Source organism: Mobula birostris, chromosome 22 (assembly GCF_030028105.1).
Source record: "Mobula birostris isolate sMobBir1 chromosome 22, sMobBir1.hap1, whole genome shotgun sequence".
Classification (NCBI taxonomy): Eukaryota; Metazoa; Chordata; class Chondrichthyes; order Myliobatiformes; family Myliobatidae; genus Mobula; species Mobula birostris.
Window position 1 is genome coordinate 48,044,574 of NC_092391.1, and position 22,598 is coordinate 48,067,171.

The following is a 22,598-nucleotide window of genomic DNA, read 5'->3' on the forward strand; positions in this document are numbered from 1 at the left end:
GCTTTATTGCTTTTTTAGGAATCACTGACTTTGCTGATTCTACCAAGGCATCCTTTAGAGTTAAATTTCATTTCCACATGATTGCCATCATCTTCAACAGATTCTATTTCTAGGCTTTGAAATCTATTCCTTACTTCAATTGTAAATTTTTTGTCTTGAGTTTTCTTCTTTAATTAATTGCAAGTAGTCAAGGGATTGTTCAGGTTTTTGCTTCTTTAGTTTTTTAAGTTTTACTTTTACATGACATACTACTGGGTTATGGTCACTATTACAGTCTGCACTTGGGTATGTTTTTCATTGAGTCACTGAGTTTCTAAATCTTTGGTCAATTTGATTTCTAGTGTTATCACCTTGACTTTTCCAGGTGCACAAACATCTTGGATGGTTTTTAAAGTAGGTATTCATAATGACCTGATTATTCATCTTGCACCATTCTACCCATTTCTCACCTCTTTCATTTCTTTCCTCTAGTCCAAATTTTCCTATGGTAGTTCCATCAGCACCTTGTCCTACTTTAGCATTTAGATCTCCCATGACAATAACAGTATCTTGAGATTCTTTTCTTGTTCAAGCTCTTCATAGAATGTATCTATATCCTTATTTGTTCCATCTGTTGTTGGTGCATATACCTGTATAACTGCTAAATCAAATGTTGTCCTCTGAATCTAACATGGAGCACGTTTTCTGATATTGCCCAATATCCTAAAACACTTTTTGCCATGTTTTCATCCATAAGAATTCCTACTCCATTAGTATGGGATGTTCCACGAGAATAAATTAGTGTTTTATTTCTATTCTGACATGTTCCAGCACCTATCCAACAAACTTTGCTAATTCCCATGATGTTAATCTTTAGTCTTTCCATTTCATTTATCACATTGTCCAATCTTCCTGCTTGATATAGGGTTCTTACATTCCAAGTGGCAATAATTTTCTTTTGTGTTACTTGAACTTTATGAGCAGTAGCTTGATGACGGTCGGCGATCCCCTGCTGACCAGAATCAGCCCTACCGAGCGAAACATCTTCAGAATTGTCTTGAAGATCCTCTTGATGTTGTTGATGTGTGATACATTTTGTGAGTTTGACCATGGTTTTCTTAGCAAATAGATTCTAGGAAACCTAGTATCTAGCAACGGTGGTTTGCTATTGCCTACCGTTGGGCAAACTAAAGAAATCGCTATTTCTCTTCCCAAATGTTCATCCGCCTGTACTATAGCTGTTGACATTTGAGGTCCTAGCTCATCCGCCTTCTCCGTCAAAAGTTCAGTTACCGAACCTGCCGGATCTGCCGTTGGCCTTTGCTCGTATCCTGAGCAGGAACGCTCGCAGGTGTTACCGTTCGTTCCGGGTCAGAGCACCCCTGGGAGCAATGAATGACTAAGGGGTAACCCCACTTTCCCCAAAGCTCTGAAAGTCCCTAATCAGAGCCTCATCACCGGTTACAGTTTAGAGTCATACCCAGGACAAGAGGACGGTATAAGATTATAAAATTGTCATCTACCTTTGAAAGGCCAGATATTGAGATGCAGACATTCTATTCTGTCAGAATTACAACCACGAGACTGGCAGCGCGAAGCAAGGGCGGAGATAGTAGGCTGGATATGAAAAGGAAGTTAGTGCAGTAATGGAACAGCATGCTGGGAAATAGGATATAAACTATCAATTAAAGCACAGGCAACGTGACACAAGAGGAAGTTAAATGGTCACTTATCCACAGCTTAGGCCTGAATGTCAAGTGGCATATTCGCTGAGATAAACATTTATCAGCTTTTCAAATTAAAACCAAAGGAGGGACCTTTCACCATGAAATTCAAAGCAGAGGTTTCAAAGAAAAACTACGTTTCAATGTATAAATGCTGTGTTAAACATTAAAATGTCCAGTTTCACATATCAAGTACCTGATCTTATTCTGTTCTTTATCCTTGGCGTCAGGAATAGCTTCAGCTTCATTATCTTCCTTCCTTATTTTACTTTCCTTTTTTCCTTTCTTTGACAATCGATTTTGTAAAAATGGGGGCCCACGCTTATTCAAATTTGGTCCTTTGAGTTTCTGGATTAAAACAAACCTAGGAGTTGGTTGAAGATAGAGCAAAATAATTCTACAACTTTTTTAATGAAAAAAAAAATGGTATTGTTTCTTGGAGATCTGACAAATCCTGCTGAGAATATAACACATCTTTTACCAGTCTAAAAATGAGAGTAGCTTGTGATTACATGGGTTTGCAATGTCACCGAAGAGCTAGGAAAAGTTGTGAATAATATTTGAAAACTGACATTTCTATATTCAAGGAATGGCTGTGTTGCAATCTTTGTAGGCCCAACTCTTCAGTATAGAACAGGCACACAATTTCAAATAAATCATAACTATAAAATTATATACCTGCTCAAAGGAATGAAAATGCAGCAAGTGCATATTGTTCTCTTGAAATAAGTAGCACTGGTTATACTGGGTAATATTTGGACAGAGGTATAACAGAAGGTAGCACCCAGCCTGAATTACTGATTTTTACCTGTGGTTTGATCTTTCACACTGATCTTTTTGAATAATTGGTCAAATAGTATTTACCATTTTGTTAATCCTTTTCACTCATTTTGTGTTATTAACTGGAAAGAGCAGCTGGTTTAAATGATAGGAATTTACATAATGATTTCAAAGTGTTAACATTCAATTTCAATGTCTATTATTTACCAAAGTAGATTTATAAATTACACAGAAGCACTGAAGGCACATTTCTAACCAAATAGTGTTAGATATTAGATAAAAGACTCTTCTCCCATCTTTCTCACAAAACAGTAAGATATCTGCAGTCTCTTGTCTCCAGTAAATCAGGTGCATTTTATTAGCAAAGGTGATTGAAATATGATTTATTTTAACATTAATGCAAGAATGTAATTATATGGGTTATTTTTGAAAAAAATCATCAGATGGGAAAAATACCTCAATTAAAATGAAAGATTATATAATTAATGACCAAAAAAAGACTATTCCCCAAAACAAAATTATTACATTTCTTTCTTCACTAAGCTGCAAAATAAATAACAAATGGAATATAGATACCAAGAGCCAAGGTTAATTTGCTAAGATTTAACCATTAGAAATGTTCTTTAAATGATTCATTGACTTGCTGTTAGTCAAAACCAACCACAAGTAGCTAATAGCAATGGATATAATCCAGGTTACTTACCGGTGGCTGAGAGATAAACGATGCCTTGGGTAAAAGCCCATCTAATACAGGTACAACTACTGGCTTAACTTGTTTCAGCTCTTCCTCGTGGCTCTCATCTGCTAAATGGATAGTAGGGCAATTAACCTTTTACAAAATTAAAGTACAACCCATTTTCCATAATCCCTGAAATCCTGTGGCATAACCTCAGTCGCAACGCATCAAGTTAAGCAAAATTCAAGAATTTATAACACCATAATGCTTGCATGCTCAAACTGTTCAAACAAGACTTTATCATTCAAATTTAAAATCGCATTTGAGTAAATTGCCATGTTCTGATGAGAATGATGAAAGAGGCATATAAGAGACTAATAGCAATACAGTACCTGAAAATAACCAAGTCTAATTTGAACAAATGTACTCCCCTATGACTAGAAGGTTGTGCGGGTATCCTGGAGAATGCAGTCAGGTTCATTTTTTTGCTGTTGGTGATACAGCACACAGTAACAGGCCCTTCCAGCCCAACAGCCCACTCTTTTCACTGCACCTTTTCACCAAATGCGCAGGTCTCCCCAAATCCTGCAATCCTGAGGATTGTAATCACAGGATTACTACCCTTGCCACATGCTAGCGAAGCAATTGCAAAGTTGTTCAATTCAATATGCAGCTTGGGAGCTAGTGCAGGAGGCCGGGGTTCAGATAAATGGAGTAGGTGTATAAGAGGAAGGGGCTGCCTCTCAACTGAAGGTGAACCAATATCTTATCAAGGAGGTTTGCTTGTGCTACTTCGAAGGGTTTAAACTAGAAAGGCACAGAGATGGGAACCATCAAGGCAGCAGACAGACGGGCTGAGAAGAAAGTGGATGCCATGCCAAGCGAGTCTGAACAAAACGATAGTCCAATATAAATAGTGGGACTGATGGTCTGAAGTGTGTTTATTTCAATTGAAAAAGACTGGGTAAGGCAGGTGAACTTAAAGCCTGAATCAGCGACCATTACTGTGACTTGTTTGCTAGGGAGATTGGATTGGTATCTCAATATTTTCAGATTTAAATGTTTTAAACATGATGGAGAGGGATTTAATAGAGGTGAAGGAGTTGCATTAATAATCTGAGAGAATGTCACAACTGCGGTCAGAGAATATATGAAAGGGCTAATACGTTAAGGCAATATAGGTAGAGCTCAAATATAGGTGAAATCACTCTGATGGGTTGTACTATAGACTCATGCTTTCCCCCCCAAACCCCCACAATAGCCTCTGAGAGATGTAGGAACACGTAGAGACAGATTATGGAAAGATGTAAAAGCAACAGGGTTGTCATAGTAGGTGACTTCAACTTCCCTCATATTGATTGGGACTTCCTTGGTACAAGATGGGGCAGAATTTCTTGAAGGCATCTAACAGTGTTTCCTGAAACAGTACATGGATAGTCCTGATTGAGGAGGGACTATGCTAGACCTTGTTTTGGGAAATGAGCCTGGCCAGGTGATTTGGTCTGTCAGTTGGGAACAGTGGACACGTGGGAACCGTGATCACAATTTAACTTTCAGGATAGTTACAAATAATGATCAGTCTGGACCTTGCAAGGAAGTACTAAATTTGAAGACAGCAAATTTCGACATTAATAGACTGGAATTAAGAGTTAATTGAGAACAGCTACTGTTAGGTTAGTCCACATCAGACATGTGGAGATCTGACAGAAATTAATAAATTTATGAAAGGTGCTGACAGGGTAGACAGTCAGAAATCTTTTCCCCCCCAGAGTAGACATGATAAAATTTCAGAGAACATAATTTAAAATTCTTAGCAGGGTTTTGAAGATGTATGGATCAAGATGTTTTAAAAACAAGAATGGTGGGTGGATGGAACAGTTTATCAGAAATTGAGGCAGAGGCAAATAAGATAGTGGCATTTAGAGGCTTTTAGGAATGGAGGAATACAGATTGTGCACAGGCAGAAGAGATTTAATTTAACTTGGCTTGTGTTCAGCACACACACTGTGGGCCTGATCCCAATCCCATACATACCATTTTGTGTCCTATAACCATACAGTATGCTACAGAACAGTAGGCATCATGGACTGCAGTTAACTGTTAGCAAGTGTCCAAAGATATAATTCAATCTTAGACAGTATTAAGTGAATTCTTCTTGCAAATGCTTGCATAAATCATTTCACGTGTTTGCAACAAATACACATAAAATCTCCCGAAGTATTAAACTGTAAAGACTAAAGGGTATTTCTCATGTATTATAATTCAGTTCCAAAATATCTAGCAAGTTTCAGAAAAACTTGTCATGCATAGCTCACGTACCTTGAGTCAATGATCTGGGAATATCTATAGATTTATCTACTTCATTTTATCTCCTTTTATGCAAATTGACCCATAAGACAGAGGAGCAGAATTAAGCCATTTGGCCTATCAAGTCTACTCTGGAATTCCATCACGCTTGATTTATTATCCCTCTCAACCCCATTCTCCTGCATTCTCCCCATAACCTTTGACTGACTAATTAACAGCCTATCAACTTTCACTTTAAATATCCTCAATGACCCGGCCTCCACAGCCTTCTGTGGCAATCACTTCCACAGAATCACCATCTGCCTAGAGAAATTCCTCCTCAACTTTGTTCTGAATGGACGTTCCTCCATTTTGAGGTTGTTCCCTCTGGTCCTAAACTTACCCACTATATGAAACATTCACTCTACTCTACTTAGGCCTTTCAACAGTTTATAGATTTCAATGAGATCCCCCCTCATTCTTCTAAATTCCAGTGAGTACAGGCCCAGAGCCATCAAACGCGACTCATGCATTAACCCTTTCATTCTCACAATCATGCTCATAAACCTCCTCTGGAGCCTCTTCAATGCCAGCACATTTTTTAGATAAGGGGCCCAAAACTGCTTACAATGCTCCAAGTGCAATTTGACTAATGCCTTATAAAGCTTCAGCATTACATCCTTGCTCTTACATTCTAGTCCTCTCGAAATGTATTGCCTTTCTTACCACTGACACAACCTGGAAGTTAAATCTTTAGAGAATCCTGAACAAGGACTTTTGAGTCCCTTTGCACTCTGATTTTTGAATTTTCTCTGCGTATAGAAAATAGTCTCTTCCTTTAATCCTTCTACCAAAGTGCATGCCCATACACTTCTCTACACTATATTCCACCTACCACTGTATTACCAAAACTCCCAAACCAAGCCCTTCTGCAGACCTCCTGCTTCCTCAACGCTACCCGTGCCTCCACCTATCTTCATATTATCCGCAAAACTTGGCCACGAAGCCATCAATTCCGTTATCAAAATCACTGACATATAACGTGGAAAGAAGCAGCCCCAACACTGACCTCTGTGGAACACCACTAGTCACCGGCAACCAACCAGAAAAGACCCCATTTATTCCCGCACCTTGCCTCCTGCCAAACTTCTATCCATGCTAGTATCTTTCCTGTAATACCATGGGCTTTTATCTTATTAAGCATCCTCATGTGCAGCACCTTGTCAAAAGCCTTCTGAAAATCCAAGTAAAGAATATCTACTGACTCTCATTTGTCTGTCCAACCTGTATTTCCTCAAAGAATTCCAACAGATTTGTCAGGCAAGATCTCCTTTCCATTCGTTTAGAACCATTTCAGAAACTAGTGATTATTGAAAGATTAATGCATCCACAATCTCTTATCTGCAGGCATTCTGACCTCTGCAAGGGACTGGCAGCTGTTGGTGGACCTCGAAGGGCAGCTGAAGTTCCCCAACCATATCGCAGCCACCACCCTGCGACCAGACATTGTCCTAGTGTCTGAGTCAACTAAGCAAGTGGTGCTGCTGCAACTGACAGTCCCATGGGAAGACAGCTTAGAAGAGGCCTTTGAAAGGAAGCTCTCCAAGTACACAGGACTGGTCAGCAACTGTCAGCGGGCTGGATGGAGAGCGAGGTGTCTCCCAGTGGAGGTTGGTTGTAGGGGATTCGTAGCCCATTCTTTAGTTAGAGCCTTCAGCATTTCGGGCAGCGAGGGACAGAGGAAGAGGAGAGCCATCCGCAGTACCACCAATGCGGCAGAGAGGGCCTCAAGATGGCTGTGGCTCGAAAGAGGGGAGCCATGGAGTCATAAGTAGCTAGCCATCTGGACACAAGCTGGGGTCTGATCAGCCCCGGCTGGGTTACCTGGAGGAGGTTGTATGATGTTGAAAGACCCGAAACACCCGATGATTCCGGGAACATCACTGAAGATGTGTCCAGAAGCATCAATAGATGTATGTACACAGTTCAGCTACCTCTTTCAGAACCCTGGGGTGTAGTCCAAGCACATTCAGTTTCCCAAGCACCTTCTCCTTAGTCATAGCAACTACACTCACTTCTATCCCGACACTCTCGTATTTCTGACTCTCGTCTTTCAGTGAAGACTGACTGATGCAAAATACTTAAGTTCGTCTGCCATTTCTTTGTCCCCATTACTAGTTCTCCAGTGTTATTTTCCAGCGGTCCGATATTCATTCTCACTACTTTTAGTTTTTAATGTATCTGCCAAAACTTTTTGTATCTTCTTTAATATTATTAACTAGCTTAAGCTCATATTTCATCTTTTCTCTCCTTATTGGTTTTTAAAAGCTTCCCAATCTTCTAACTTCTCATTAATTTTTGCTCCATTATATGCCCTACCTTTTCCTTTTATGCTGCATTTGACTTCCCTGTCAACCATGGTTGTCTCATCCTCCCCTTAGAATACTTCAATTTTGGGATCTACCTATCTTGTGCCTTCCAAATTATCCCCAGAAATTCTAGCCATTGCTGCTCTGCTGTCAATGACACTGTCCCCTTTCCAATCAACTTTAGCCAACTCCTCTCATGCCTCTGTAATTCCCTTTCCTCCACTGTAATACTGACATATTTGACTTTAGTATCTTCTCCCTTTCAAATTGCAGGATGAATTCTATCAAATTATGATCACTGTCTTTTAAGGGATCTTGTATCTTAAGCTCACTAATCATGTATGTTTCAATACACCGCACCCAATGTGGAATTGCCTATCCCCTAGTGGGTTCAACCACGAGCGGCTCTAAATGCCATCTTGTAGGCATTCTACAAATTCCCTCTCTTGGGATCCAGCAGCAACCTGATTTTCCCAATCTACCTGCACATTGAAATCCCCCATGACTATCATAAATTGCTCTTTTTACATAACTTTTACATCTGTTTTAATTTGTATCAATATCCTGGCTACTGTTTGGAGGTCCGTATAACTCCCAATAGGGTCCTTTTACTCTTGCAGTTTCTTTACACACAAGAATTCTACATCTTCTGGTCCCTTATCACCTCATTTCTAAGAATTTTATTTCATTCTTTACCAACAGAGCCACCCCACACCCTGTGCCTCACTGTCTGTCTTTTCAATACAATACGTACAGGTAACCTTGGATATTAAGCTCCCAATTATGATCTCCTTTCAGTCATTGATACCTACTTCATACCTGCCAATCTTTAACTGTGCTACAAAACCATCTACCTTATTCCGTATACTGCATGCATTTAAATATAACACCTTCAGTCCTGTATTTATTACTCTTTTCAATTTTGCCATGTTACACTTCAAATCATCCCACTTAAGTGTAACATGGGAGCCAAATCAGAAAGGGTGATGAATACATATTGATGACTCATTTCGTATAAATGTATACGTGACCCACTTCATCTGCTCTGCCCTGTAATAAATGCCAAAGGTTAAAAGACATTCCCGGTTGACAGAGCCAAAACAAACCCACAAGGTACCTTAAAAACTATTGGCATGTCATGTTATCAATTATGAAGTATCTGTAATATAGCAAGAGAATATACATTTGCCCACACCAAACTCAATCAAGTAGGAAATCACTTTGAAGTTAAAAAGACGCTTTTTACGGTTCATAACACAAACTTCACTTTAAATTTCATAGTTTGCTGCACTATAAAAGAACACTGCCCAAATACTGGGATTATGAATATATTTTTAACTGAAAAATTCTTGAATTATTGGTCTTAACCCAAAGAAAATGCTTTACATTTGTACTTACAAATTTAAGAATGCTTTAGATTAAAAAATGAGGTATTCCACCTTCAGTGTAAAAAGTAAAAATGAAAATTGTAAAAGTCTAACTTTTATTATTCCAGCTTTTTTATTCTAGCGATTCGCTCTGGAGAGGGTCATCATACTCCAGGTCAGACGAGAGATAACCCAAGTCAGGTTTCAGACCACAGTACCCATGATGGCGGTGGTGAGGAGGTAGAGAAGAAGAGGAACGTCAAGTGGCCAGCAATGACAGGTGAGAGGCTTGGCATGTGTTTGATAAGGATATCAGGATGATATTGGAGAACACTCTCATGGGAACATCAAAGAGAAAGTTGGAAGTGATGGGTGATATGATTTACGATGCTGGAAAGTACCGGTTTGGTTGAGTTGAAGAAAGCAAAGCCTACACAGACACCAAACAGGCACCAGAAGGAGATTAGTAGGTTGAGGACAGAGCTTAGATCATTGAGACAGAGATGGAAGGCAGCAAGTGAGGGTGACAAGTCAGGGCTTGCTGATCTCCGAGAGCATTTTCGATTAAAGTTAGCGTCACTCTGTCGTGCGGAAGAAAGTCGTTCTTTGAGAACCCTCACCAGTTCACAAAGAAATTGTTTGAACAAAGCAAGAGCAGGAAGCTTAACATCTCTCAACAAGAACTTGAGGATCACCAGGCAAGCACTTACTCTGATGAACAGTGGGAGGCTCTTTTGCTTGACATTTCAGGGCTTGTGAAGCCTAGTGAGCCAGGAGAGAAGTTCGATCTGTCAGAACCCAAACTGGCAGAAGTCACCGGAAAGGCAAGGTCAGGTTCAGTGCCAGGACCTAATGGAGTGCTGTATAAGGTGTTCAAGAAGTGTGAAGAGCTGAGGAAATACTTGTGGAGATTGTTAAAGGTGGTGTGGAGAGAAGGTGTTGTTCCTTCGTCATGGAGTGAGGCTGAAGGAGGAAACATCCCAAAGGAAGAGAATTCTACTACATTGAATCAGTTCCGACCAATTTCACTCCTGAGTGTAGAGGGGAAGATTATGTTTGGCATTCTAGCAGAAGGGATATCTTCATTTCTGATAGAGACTGGATTGGTTAATACATCTGTGCAGAAGGCAGGAATACCAGGCTTCCCAGGATGCCTTGAACATACTAGTATGAGATGGCATACCATCCAGGAGTCGAAAAGGCTGAGAAGAAATCTGGATTCCTGCTAAGGTGAGAAACTTTGTTATGCAGTATTACAATGACTTCCGGATGAGGTGTTCCACTCAGCAGTTTACAACTAGGTGGCAGAGCTTGGATGTTGGAATCCCAATGGGATGTGTGCGATTTCACCCATTCTTTTTGTGTTAGCCATGGAGGTCATTGTGAGGGCTACAGAATCAGTGGGACCAGGTGTCGCACTTGATGGCGGAGGGGAGTTACCACCAATACGAGCGTTCATGGACGATCTCACCCTTTTGGGTCCTAGCATGGAGGCAGTGGAAAGTGTACTATCTAGTCTCAAGGAGCTAATGGATTGGGGAAGATCGAAGTTCAAGACCAAGAAGTCAAGGAGCCTTGTTCTTAGGAGAGGAAGGCTGGTTGACTTTCATTTCACCCTTTGTGGAGAGCAGATTCCATCCATTCAGGACCAACCAGTTAAGAGCCTCGGGCGATGGTACACAGAGGAGCTGAGAGACACCAAGAGGGTTCAAGAGACAAGAGAACAGATCAGCAGAGGTCTCATGTCTGTCGACAAGTGTGGCTTGCCTGGCAAGTTGAAGTTATGGTGCTTGCAGTACAGACTGATGTCATGGATAATGTGGCCACTAATTGTCTATGAAGTGGCGATGTCCCACATTGAGGCAATGGAACGGAAGATCAACAAGTATGTGAAGAAGTGGCTTGGAGTACTGACCAACCTTACCAATGTTGTAATCCACAGTAGCCAGACAAAGCTTACCACCCCAGTGCAAGATGATGAGAGGCATTGATCATGTGGATAGTCAGAGGCTTTTTCCCAGGGCTGAAATGGTTGCCACAAGAGGACACAGGTTTAAGGTGCTGGAGAGTAAGTACAGAGGAGATGTCAAGGGCAAGTTTTTTTTTTTACTCAGAGTGGTGAGTGCGTGGAATGAGCTGCCAGCAACGGTGGTGGAGGCAGATACAGCAGGGTTTTTTAAGAGACTTTTAGATAGGTACATGGAGCTTAGTAAAATAGAGGGCTATAAGTAAGCCTAGTAATTTCTAAGGTAGGGACATGACCAGCACAACTCTGTGGGCCGGAGGGCCTGTATTGTGCTGTAGGTTTTCTATGTTTCTAGAAGTGGCTGCGTGACCTTGGCTTCACTAGTAGAGAGATCAAGTCAACCAGCAGGGCTGTAGCTGAGGCAGCAGGGACAGTATCAGCATGGGTGTGGACCAAGTACGTCCAGAGGGGCAGATAGTCAGACAATGCATCCATCTTTTGCAAACCTTTCAGTAATTGCATAGACACCTGAAGAGTAGACTATCTGTTGGATGGAAGCGACCAACAACTCTGATAGAGGTAGATGCCAAGTTTTTAAGCTCACCAGCGGGAGGTGGCGGTTTAGCGCTCCTGGCCCACCACCTCGAGGGAGTCTTGATCATGAGCGGGCCGAAACTCCTGAAGACAGATCAACTGATGATCCCACTGGTGATAGCACAGGACAGTTAACATCTTAGTCCAAGTGTATTTTCAATTCTTATTATTTCAATGGCTTACTTAGATGTGCAGAATTCAAAGATCAGTTTTACACCAACCTTTCACTTCCAAAGCACATGAAAACAATGAACACTAGGTAATTGTTTAGCAGTGATGCTTCAGACTCTATATTCAACCATCATTTCTGAGTTTACAAAGTGTTTGAGGAAAAAGTTTCTACGGTACCCTGTCAGATGAAGTTCCTATTGTGCTTTGACAAAAGCATGGGAGGAGGACTCCACCCTGTCCTTTTAGCCAAGGATGGATGATGTGTTGTACAGGGAGACTACAGGGGAGCAAAATAAGGAAAAAAAGAAAATATTATTTTTGTTATGAAAAGCTGAATATGGACTGTAAACATCACATTTGTTTAGCAGCACAAAGGTTCATCCTGTGCAAGCTAATAGTGTGAGCAAAGTCCACGTGTCAAATCTGCCTGCTACTTATACAGAACAGCTTGTAGTCCCTCTTATTTTACAGGTGATTCTTTTAAACTCTGGGTAAAATTACAATCAAGGACAGTCATGATTCTAGGATCAAAGTGAATCTACTTCTAAGTGATTCTCCACAGTATTCCAGCATGCTTTACATTTTGTAGAAATAATGAACAACTATAAAACCATTTAGATATAGGTGATGCAGGCTGTTGTTACACCTGCATATCACAGAAAATTTAAGACAGGTGGCTTTCGTCTCAGAATGTTCTGTGCTAGTTAAAGTGTTACCCAACTCAATCCACCTTTTAGCACCAGTCTGTGTGCTTTCGGGCCAACACTCTTAATTGCCTTCATTCCCCCTCATTGTTTTACTGCAATTTAGCAATGTCCTACTTCTGATGAGCGCATGATCTGACACAGTAGACTCATACAGCTAGCATGATCCAGTCAACAGCTACAATGGGGTTTGCTGCTTTAGATTTTCCAAATTAGCTGCATTCAGACAGGTTAGGAGAGGATTATCAACTGGTTTAACTTCAGTGTATGTGTGGTAGTTAAATTATTGAACTGATGTAATCATCCAGCACGGAGTCAGGCTCTTTGACTCACTGATTCTACACCAACCACTGGTTTTAATCGTTCGCTCTAATCCCACTTTAACTTCCCTGGATTCCAACACCTTCACCCCTCCCCACCAACTAATGTCAACGATCGACCACTTCCTCTGGCAACTTATTCGAGGTACCAAGTATCCTCTGTAAAGTTACCTCTCGGGTCCCTTTTAAATTTCTCCCGTCATCTTACATCTGTGTCCTCTAGTCTTGGACTCCCCAACCTGGGGAAAAGACTACAACCGTGCATCTTATCCATACACCTCATGATTTTATAAACTTCTAAGGTTACGCCTTGTTCTCCTGCACCCTGGGGAATAAGAATCTAGCACGGCCAAGCTCTCCCTATAACTCAGACCCCTCTTGTCCAAGTAACATCCTCACAAATCTCTCTGTACCCTCTACAGCTAGACAATGTCTCTCCTATAACAGGGTGACAAAAACTGTACTCAGTAATCCAAGAGCAGTCCTACTAAGGACATATATAACTGCAACATAATGTCCTTACTCCTAAACTCAATATTCTAACTGATGAAGGCTGTGTTCACACCCTAATTATGCAGTTGTTTTCAGCAAACTGTGCACTTCTACTCCCCGGTCCCTCTGTTCCACAACACAGCCAATTCTGAATCCACCTCACTAGCTCCCCCCACCCCCACTCCACTGAATCCTATGTTACCTAACCTTCAAGATCAGTCTGCCAGGCCAGACTCTGTCAAAAGCCTCATTAAAGTCCATACGGACAACATCCATTGACCTACCTTCATCTACCCCTCTTCGACACCCCTCTGAAAAACTCCAAAAGATTCATCAGAACCACGTACTCCCACGTACCAAGCTGATGGTGCCTGACCAGGCCTTGACTATCCAAGTGATGGCGATTTTACCCTCAGAATTCCCTTGAGTAACTTCCCTACAAATGAAGCCAAGCTTACTAGTCTGTAGTTACCTGGCTTGTCCTCGCCACAGGACACTTCTTGAACAATGAACAATAGCCCCCTCCAATCTTCTGGAACTGCACTTATGAGTAAAGAAGTTACCTTGCAGGTCTCTTAAATCTCCTTGTGTATCTGTGTCCTTGAGCTTTTGTTGCAAAAATAAATAAATAGTAAAAAAACGAAACAACAAAGTAATGTTCATGGACCATTCAGAAATCTGATAACAGAGAATCCAAAATAAATCTGTTGAATTATTTAAATAATTTCAAGTTTTCAAAGATCCCTGATTATCAGAGACAGTTCAAAAGTTATACAGTCAAAGGCTATACCTTGCTCCAAATGATGAGATCTGGGCAACACTTAAGGCCTAGTCCACTCACCAAAATGATGTTGTGGACGCTGGCAACTGTGTACCTGCCCTCCAATAGTCTGAAATGTCCTGCGACAAGCCTTAACCACACGCTACAGGTTGGGTTAAGTAAGGTCCAGGCTCTTGGTGAGAACAACGTTTCACATCAACCACCACTAACAACTTTCCTTTCATCACCCAAGTGTTTCCAGCATTTTTTGCTTTCATTTCCATATTTTTACTCTGAACACATTACTACAACATATTTTCAAGCAAAATGTCCTTTTATTGTGGAAATATACAGCAGCATGCAAAAGTTTGGGCACCCCTGGTCAAAATTTCTGTTAATAGTTAAGTGAGTAGAAGATGAGCTGATCTCCAAAAGAAATAAAGTTAAAGAGGAAACATTCCTTTCAACATTTTAAGCAAGATTAGTGTATTATTTTTGTTTTGTACAATTTTAGAGTGAAAAAAGGGAAGGAGCACCATGTAAAAGTTTGGGCGCCCCAAGAGATTTGAGCCCTCAGCTAACTTTTACCAAGGTCTCAGACCCTAATTAGCTTGTTAGGGCTATGGCTTGTTCACAGTCATCGTTAGGAAAGGCAGGTGATACAAATTTCAGAGCTTTATAAATACCCTGACTCCTCAAACCCTGTCCCAACAATCAGCAGCCATGGGCTCCTCTAAGCAGCTGCCTAGCACTCTGAAAATTAAAATAAATGATGTGCACAAAGCAGGAGAAGGCTATAAGAAGATAGCAGTGTGTTTTCAGGTAGCCGCTTCCTCTGTTCGTTATGTAATTAAGAAATGGCAGTTAACAGGAACGGTTGAGGTCTGGAAGACCAAGAAAACTTTCCAAGAGAACTGCTCGTAGGATTGCTAGAAAGGCAAATCAAAACCCTCATTTGACTGTAAAAGACCTTCAGGAAGATTTAGCAGACTCTGGAGTGGTGGTGCACTGTTCTACTGTGCAGTAACACCTGCACAAATATGACCTTCATGCAAGAGTCACAGAAGAAAACCTTTCCTGCGTCCTCACCACAAAATTCAGCATGAGCAGTTTGCAAAGGAACATCTAAACAAGCCTGATGCATTTTGGAAACAAGTCCTATGGACTGATGAAGTTAAAATAGAACTTTTTGGCTGCAATGAGCAAAGGTATGTTTGGAGAAAAAAAAGAGTGCAGAATTTCATGAAAAGAACACCTCTCCAACTGTTAAGCACAGGGGTGGATCGATCATGTTTTGGGCTTGTGTTGCAGCCAGTGGCACATTTCACTGGTAGAGGGAAGAATGGTTCAATTAAATAACAGTAAATTCTAGAAGCAAACATCACACCATCTGTAAAAACAAAAAAAAAGAAAAAGCTGAAGACAAGAAGAGGATGGCTTCTACAACAGGATAATGATCCTAAACACACCTTAAAATCCACAATGGACTACCTCAAGAGGTGCAAGCTGAAGGTTTTGCCATGGTCCTCACAGTCCCATGACCTAAACATCATCGAAAGTCTGTGGATAGACCACAAAACAGCAATGCATGCAAAACGGCCCAATAATCTCACAGAACTAGAAGCCTTTTGCAAGGAAGAATGGGCGAAAGTCCCCCAAACAAGAATTGAAAGACTCTTAGCTGGCTACAGAAAGCGTTTAAAAGCTGTGATACTTGCCAAAAGGGGTGTTACTAAGTACTGACCATGCATGGTGCCCAAACTTTTGCTTCAGACCTTTTTCTTTTTTTTTGGTTATTTTAAAACTGTAAAAGATGGAAATAAAAAAAGTAATCTTGCTTAAAATATTAAAGAAATGTGTCATCTTTAACTTTATGCCTTTTGGAAATCAGGTCATCTTTTACTGGCTTAACTACTCATAGTAACAGGAATTTTGACCAGGGGTGCCCGAACTTTTGCATGCCACTGTAGAATGCCTTTAAATTGACAGCTCAGAAAGACTCAGTGTAAAAGCTAGCAATGCTTCCTACCTTGCCAGTATTCAAACAGGACAGGATATGCTGCAATACCACAGAACACCATGAAAATAAATAGGAAGGCAATCAGACTCCGTTGCAATCTTGAAAGCTGTTTCCATTTCTAGTAGAAAAATGCAAAAAGTGGGAGAAATTTAATTGTTTATTAAAAACCTCTCTCAAAAATGCACCGTCATTCTTTTTTGTATCAAAAACAAGTGGTGTGATTTATTTCCTTCCCCAATAGTTAACCATATCATTTCCTCAAAACTGCAGAGCTACAGACAGTCTATTAAACTGTACCCACCCAGAAATGTTTACGATGAGTATATGACAAATATATCTGACCTTGCTGGAAGAAAAACCACCAATTTGCCAGCAAAGATCACAGCAGGAAAAAGCAAAAGGACAAAAAAAAAAAAAATCAGAAACTCCTCTGAACTGTGCTCTGCCCAGATACAACTGTCTTCCTCTAGGCTAGTGGTCACCAACCGGTCAATCGCGATCGACTGTTAGATGATCCCGAAAAAAATGAAAAATAAATAAATACACAAATACTGTTGGAATGTGAGCATTATAAGAATAAGTAATACTAATTAGGATAATGGGAATATGGCAATACTCCAGCTACTGAAATCTGTTTGTAAAGAGAGATTATTTCCGGGTTGTGGGGTTTTACTTCTGGTCTTTTCTGCCCGGTGCGCATGTGTGTGACTAAACGATTTAGTAGGTCGATCTTGCCTTTCACTAAGGCCGAGGTAGGGGATCTTGGGATTAAAAACATTGGCGATCACTACTCTGGGCACAGGGCTGACGTCACTCACCTGCTTTCCTGAAGCCCTTGTAGGTCGAGGCTACCCCACATTGGAAATCAATCTCTCTCTCTCTCTCTCTCTCTCACACACACTCACTCACTCACACACACCTTCCTTGCTACAGCTCTTAGTTCAGGACTTGCAACGTCAGAACTCAGCTGCACAATCCTAACAGTAACACTTGCTCTTGGGAATTGTGGCATTTTGCATGGATACAGTATCCTGAGATGCTGACTGATGACCACCACCCAATTTATTCCACACTCTCCTTCAATATGCCCCAAGGTATCAGCGTCAACAGAAGTTCTGCCACAGGAAGAACAATGTTGAGGCAGGCACAAAGCTGGCTCTTCTCAGCTAGCAACTCAAGTAGCCTTACAATTTCCAGCACACAGGAGCCACAAAGATATTATAGCTGATTTCTTCTTCCCAAGGTCAAAATATTAGAGGGCATGCGCTTACGGTGAGAAGGGATAAATTCAAAGATGTGTGCGGCAGGGTTTTTTCCAAGAAGCACAGTGGTGGATGCTTGAAATGTGCTTCAAGGGATGGCAGTGGAGGAAATACAATACTGGCATTTTAAAAGGCTCTTGGATTGGCACAAGAATGTGCGAAGTATGGAAGAATATTAAAATTGTGCAGACAGAATGGATCAGTTTAATTAGTTTGGCACAACTTTATGGTCTGACGGGTCTGTTCCTGCGCTGTACTCTTATGTTTGAAAACCATCTCTATCCTGGACCAGTTTAATGAAAATGGCCAGGAGATGCAAGAGCTAATTCAGCACGAGTAGTGGTCCTGGATTAGATGTTCCACCATTCAAGGGAAGGAAAACATTTCTACGGGCACCTGAAAGCTGAGGAGGTCCAGCTAAAGAAGGGTGGTGGCTGGAGAGATTGCAGGAAGCTTTGCAACACACTGGCAGCTATGCCCAGGCTTTTAAACACTATAAAAGCTTTCTATGAACCGCTCCCCCCCCCCCCACCACCACTCCAAGGACACTTCAGCAAGACCCAAGACGATAGTCAATGCCTGACAGAAGGAACACTTCAACAGCTCCTCACCCACAACTATGAATCAGAAACAGGTTTATCATCACTGACATATGTCATGGAATTTGTTCTGCAGCAGCAGTACAGTGCAAGACATAAAAACTACTACAAGTTAAAAAAAATAAATAATGCAAAAGGATAACAAATTTGTGTTCCTGGACTGTTCAGAAATTGGATGGTGGAGAGGAGAAAGCTGTCTTGAAAGGTTTGAGCGTGGGTCTTTAGACTCCTGTACCTATTCCAATGTAACACCTTTGATGATAGTTGCTGTTTCTTGAGGCACTGACCTCAGTGGTGGAGAGGATTCTGTCTGTGGTGGAACTGATTGAGTCTACAATACCAGACAATGATGCAACCAGTCAGAATGCTCTCCACTGAACATCGAGAAATCTGTAAGAGTCTTTGGTGACTTACCAAATCTCCTCCAACTCCTAATGATGTAGAGTCACTGGTGTGCCATTTCTGTGACTGTTTCAATGTGTTGGGCACAGGAGAGATCCTCAGAGATGTTAAGCCCAGCAACTTGAAGCTGATCACCCTTTCCACCACTACAGCCTTGGCATGAGTGCCCTGGGCCCTATCCATTACCTCATCATACTCACTATCCCCCTTAGTTCTGATGAGGGACTGTCCATTTCCCCCAAAGTTTGCAGCCTTACCTGCTGAATTTTTTTTTGTAGTTTCAACAGCGAGACATTTCAATTATTAACCCATAGCCTCTTCACCCATGGCAGGAAAGGGAAAGTTTTCCAAGGAACTCCAGAAATGTTGTAATAGTGACCAGCTTCAAGAAGTCTGAGTGTGATAACTACCGAAAGGATGACCTTGTTACCTGTCACAGAGAACATCACTGCCAGGGTCATCCACTTCTGCATCATCCCAGTGAAGGAAGAACTGCAGTGTGGATTCCACTCATCCAGAGACAAAGGACAAGAACTTTGTGTGCAATAACAAGTACTGAGAGCACAACACCTGTCATTTCAACCTCTCTAAAGCCTTTGATTCTATCAGAAATGGAAACTGTGCTATTAATCTATTGCAAAAGGACCATTCTCAATGAAGACCAGTGCCAAACTAGATGCATCGTTGCCTCAATACTTTTTGCTACAATATTGCATCTCACCTTCAACAAACTACCAGTGGCAGTAGAGCAAATCTGCAGAGCAGACCATGACTACATTCCAGAACGAGGTCATCCAAACACCCCCATTCAAGCTGCACGAAGTGGTTGATTAACTTATTAGTGCAGGCTCAGGGAAGGACCCTTCAAAGATTCAAAGTACAAGGTATGTGTTACAGAATACAACCCCGAGATTTGTCCTCCCGCGGGCGGCCATGAAACAAAGAAACACCACCGAACCCATTCAAGAAAACATCAGTCACCTAATACATGAAAAAAGAATCAACTGTACAAACGGCAAAAAGCAAGCGGACAACACGGAATATCAAACATCAAACCAAGAATCTAGTAGTATTCAGTTCAGCGCCACACTGCTAGCCCAGTGCAGGCTGCATGGCAAAGCACTCTTCGCTGAAGCATATACAAGGGTCCTCAACCAACCTCTTCTTACAACACCACATTGCTCTCCAACAACAAGCCCAAGAAAACATGGACCATTCAGAAGCCACTTTCACTGAAAGTAGATAGCGATGACAGTCACTACTACCTTAACAGCCAATAGTAAACTGAGACAGTGAGTATTTGAAAACAAAGACCTCAGGCCTGGCACAGTGCTCAAGGTCAGAAGTAACCACTATGCTCCTATGTGCTCTTGAGACCTGGACTACCCACAGAATGCAACTTAAGCCACAGGAAAGATACCACCAATGATGTCTCCACAAAATTATCTAAAACCATCAGAAGGACCAGAAGTTGGTTTGCTGTTCTTTCCCAGGCCAATGTCCTCACCACCGATGCCCTGGTTACACTGAGGTTCACTTACCGAACACCAGACTCTGCTCTGACCTCCGCAATGAGAAGTGGACTGAGGAATAGAGTCAAGGATGTGCTCAAAGACTCCTTGAGGAAATGCAACATCCCTACCAAACAGTGGTAAATTTCCTGTTCATCACCACTAAGTGTGGAGAAGGAAAATTCTGTACGGTGTTCAGAACCACCTGGACTTACACAGAGAATAGAGGCCCCGAGTAAGCAGTGGAAGGAATGAACTACCTCATAAACTACTTGACTATCTGCCATGGTGGTCACCATCTGCCCCATCTGTAGCAGTGTCTGCAGTATCCATATTGGTCTAATTCGCTGACTCTAAACCTACAAAACCAGGGTGGAGGAACTGATGAAGGGTCTTGGCCTGAAACATTGACTATTCACTCTTTTCCATAGACGCTGCCTGGCCTGCTGAGTTCCTCCAGCATTTTGTGTGTGTTGCTTGGATTTTCTCCTCTTGATCTCAAGGGATTGCCTAATAAGATGACTATAGCAACTGTACAGTTACTGTATTCACAAAGTTGTTCACTGCAAGTTTTGTAATGCTTTGTAAATCCGCAATGAAACTTCCACAACCCATATCTGGAAGCATATTATTTTTAAGTAGAACATGGCTCTCATTATACCTAATGCCCCACAAGTAGTGGTACACCACATTTTACACTCTTACATCATGAAAAGGATTTTTGAAATAATGTATTTTGAAATCTTGTCTCCAGTACAAAGGTAAGGAATTAAATCTGTTCACCATACCAAACTTTACATAAAACATCAACATATTTTAACCACAAGAAATTTGGCAAATGCTAGAAATCTACAGCAACACACACAAAATGTTGGAGGAACTTAGCAAGTCAGGAAGCATCTACAGGGGGAATAAACAGTCAATATTTTAGGCACAGACCTTTCATCAGCACTGGAAAAGAAGGAAGCAGAAGTCAGAATAAGGTGGAAGGAATGCACTGTTCTCTCTGAGCTACTCGTGGGCAGCCGCACAGTAACCAAAATGCTCTGCCATACATAGCCTTTATTGCCGCACAGCGGGAATTTCTTATAAACAAAATGTTAATTTAAAGTGCCGCACAGTTTTCAGGCCGTATAAAAATTTCCTGCTCAGAGCAACAGTTGTTCAAAAAAAAATCTGCACAGCTGTAAAACAAAATTTAGGTAACACTGGAGGAGAGGAAGGAATACGGAGGAGATTACTGGAAGTTAGTGAAATCAATATTCATGCCATCAAGTTGGAGGCCACACAGATGAAACACGAGGTGTTACCCCTCCAGCCTGAGTTGGACCTCATCATAGCAGTACAGGAAGTTATGGACAGACATATCAGTATGGGTATGGGAAGTCAAATTAAAATGGGTAGCCAATCAGGGATCCTGCCTCTTGCACAAACAGAACAAAAGGTACTCAACAAAGCAGTGCCCTAATATGCATCGGTTCTCAGTGGTGTAGACTAGGCTGCAGAGGGAGCACCAGACACATTTTAACCATTGAGTATAGTGTCTGAAAACCAGATAAACACACCTGACAATACTTACATTTCCTATAACCTGTTTTCTCTTGTTTGAATTATAGCGACTTGAACAGTTGCATGGAAGTTAGTATACTAATGATTTAGCTGTTGTTATTTTAACCCCTTTGCCTCATTGGGGGTTAAAACTGTCATGGACAAAACCTGTCAGCTTCAGTCATAGATGCAAAGTGGTTGGGACACAGAGCAAGGTTCCATTGAGTGCTTTTGCACGGCCCACACAATCACAAGCACAAACTCTCGGGAACTTGCAACTTGAAACAAACAGCAATGCAGCCATGAGGACTGTATATAAATATACCAGTTCCACACACTTCCCTTACAGACCATATTGATACAAATAAGTGAGAGACAGCCTAATTCTCTGTCATTTGCATAATGACTGAATGCTCACACTGAATGAAACATTGTGAGAAACCACTGAAAATTCACAATATGATACATCTTACCCTCCAGCATGATTGTCTTCGCCAGGTTTTACTATTGTCATAGCTCCTTCCTGTCTGGCTACCCAGTGTCACTGAAATGAAGTCCCTTCGCTGTGGTGAGTACATCCTTCACACTCCTGCGACGATAACACTTTCTGGTATGCTGCAATTAATTCAATGAAGAAGCATTGAAATGAGAGTTGTTTTTAACAGAACAAGAACGCTTTCCCTAACATACACAGCAAAATAAATTAGCTTTCACACTAGCATATGCTCCCACACAAAAAAATATATAATGAATGACATAGCAGCCAAAGAGAAAAGGGCTTAGGGATCAAATTTGCAATAGAAACAGAACCAACTTGTGTTCCTTCACACCGTTCTGCCAGTTGAACGTGGCTAATCCCCTCAAACAATTAAAAGAACACAAGGCACAAAGAAGTCATACAAACAACAAGATGATGCACTCTGAGCAGATTTGTTTACAAATGTGTTTCCCTTCAAAAGTACATTATTCTTTTATATCATTAAGTTCCACAAATCAAATAGCAGGAGTGTTTACAGAACAAGATCAATTGAAGAACCTGTAGGAAACTGACCAGAGACATCAGTCATC

At 41.3% G+C, this 22,598-nt stretch overlaps 1 protein-coding gene across 9 annotated transcripts in view; it reads right to left on the reverse strand.

Moving 5' to 3' along the window:
* Positions 1-22,598, reverse strand: part of man1b1b (mannosidase, alpha, class 1B, member 1b) — a 92,308-nt gene that overhangs the window by 64,854 nt on the left and 4,856 nt on the right. For 3 of the 9 annotated variants that reach the window (XM_072240673.1, XM_072240670.1, XM_072240675.1), the window contains exons 3-6: positions 22,004-22,145; positions 16,218-16,326; positions 3,187-3,287; positions 1,900-2,051 (exon numbers count right to left, since the gene is read on the reverse strand). In XM_072240673.1, coding sequence (XP_072096774.1) covers positions 1,900-2,051; positions 3,187-3,287; positions 16,218-16,326; positions 22,004-22,108 — 467 coding nt within the window. In that variant the 5' untranslated portion in view covers positions 22,109-22,145. Of the gene's footprint in view, positions 1-1,899; positions 2,068-3,186; positions 3,288-11,751; positions 11,829-16,217; positions 16,327-22,003; positions 22,146-22,598 lie in introns of those variants that run through there. The other 6 variants (XM_072240671.1, XM_072240676.1, XM_072240679.1 and 3 more) reach the window with 6 other exon arrangements.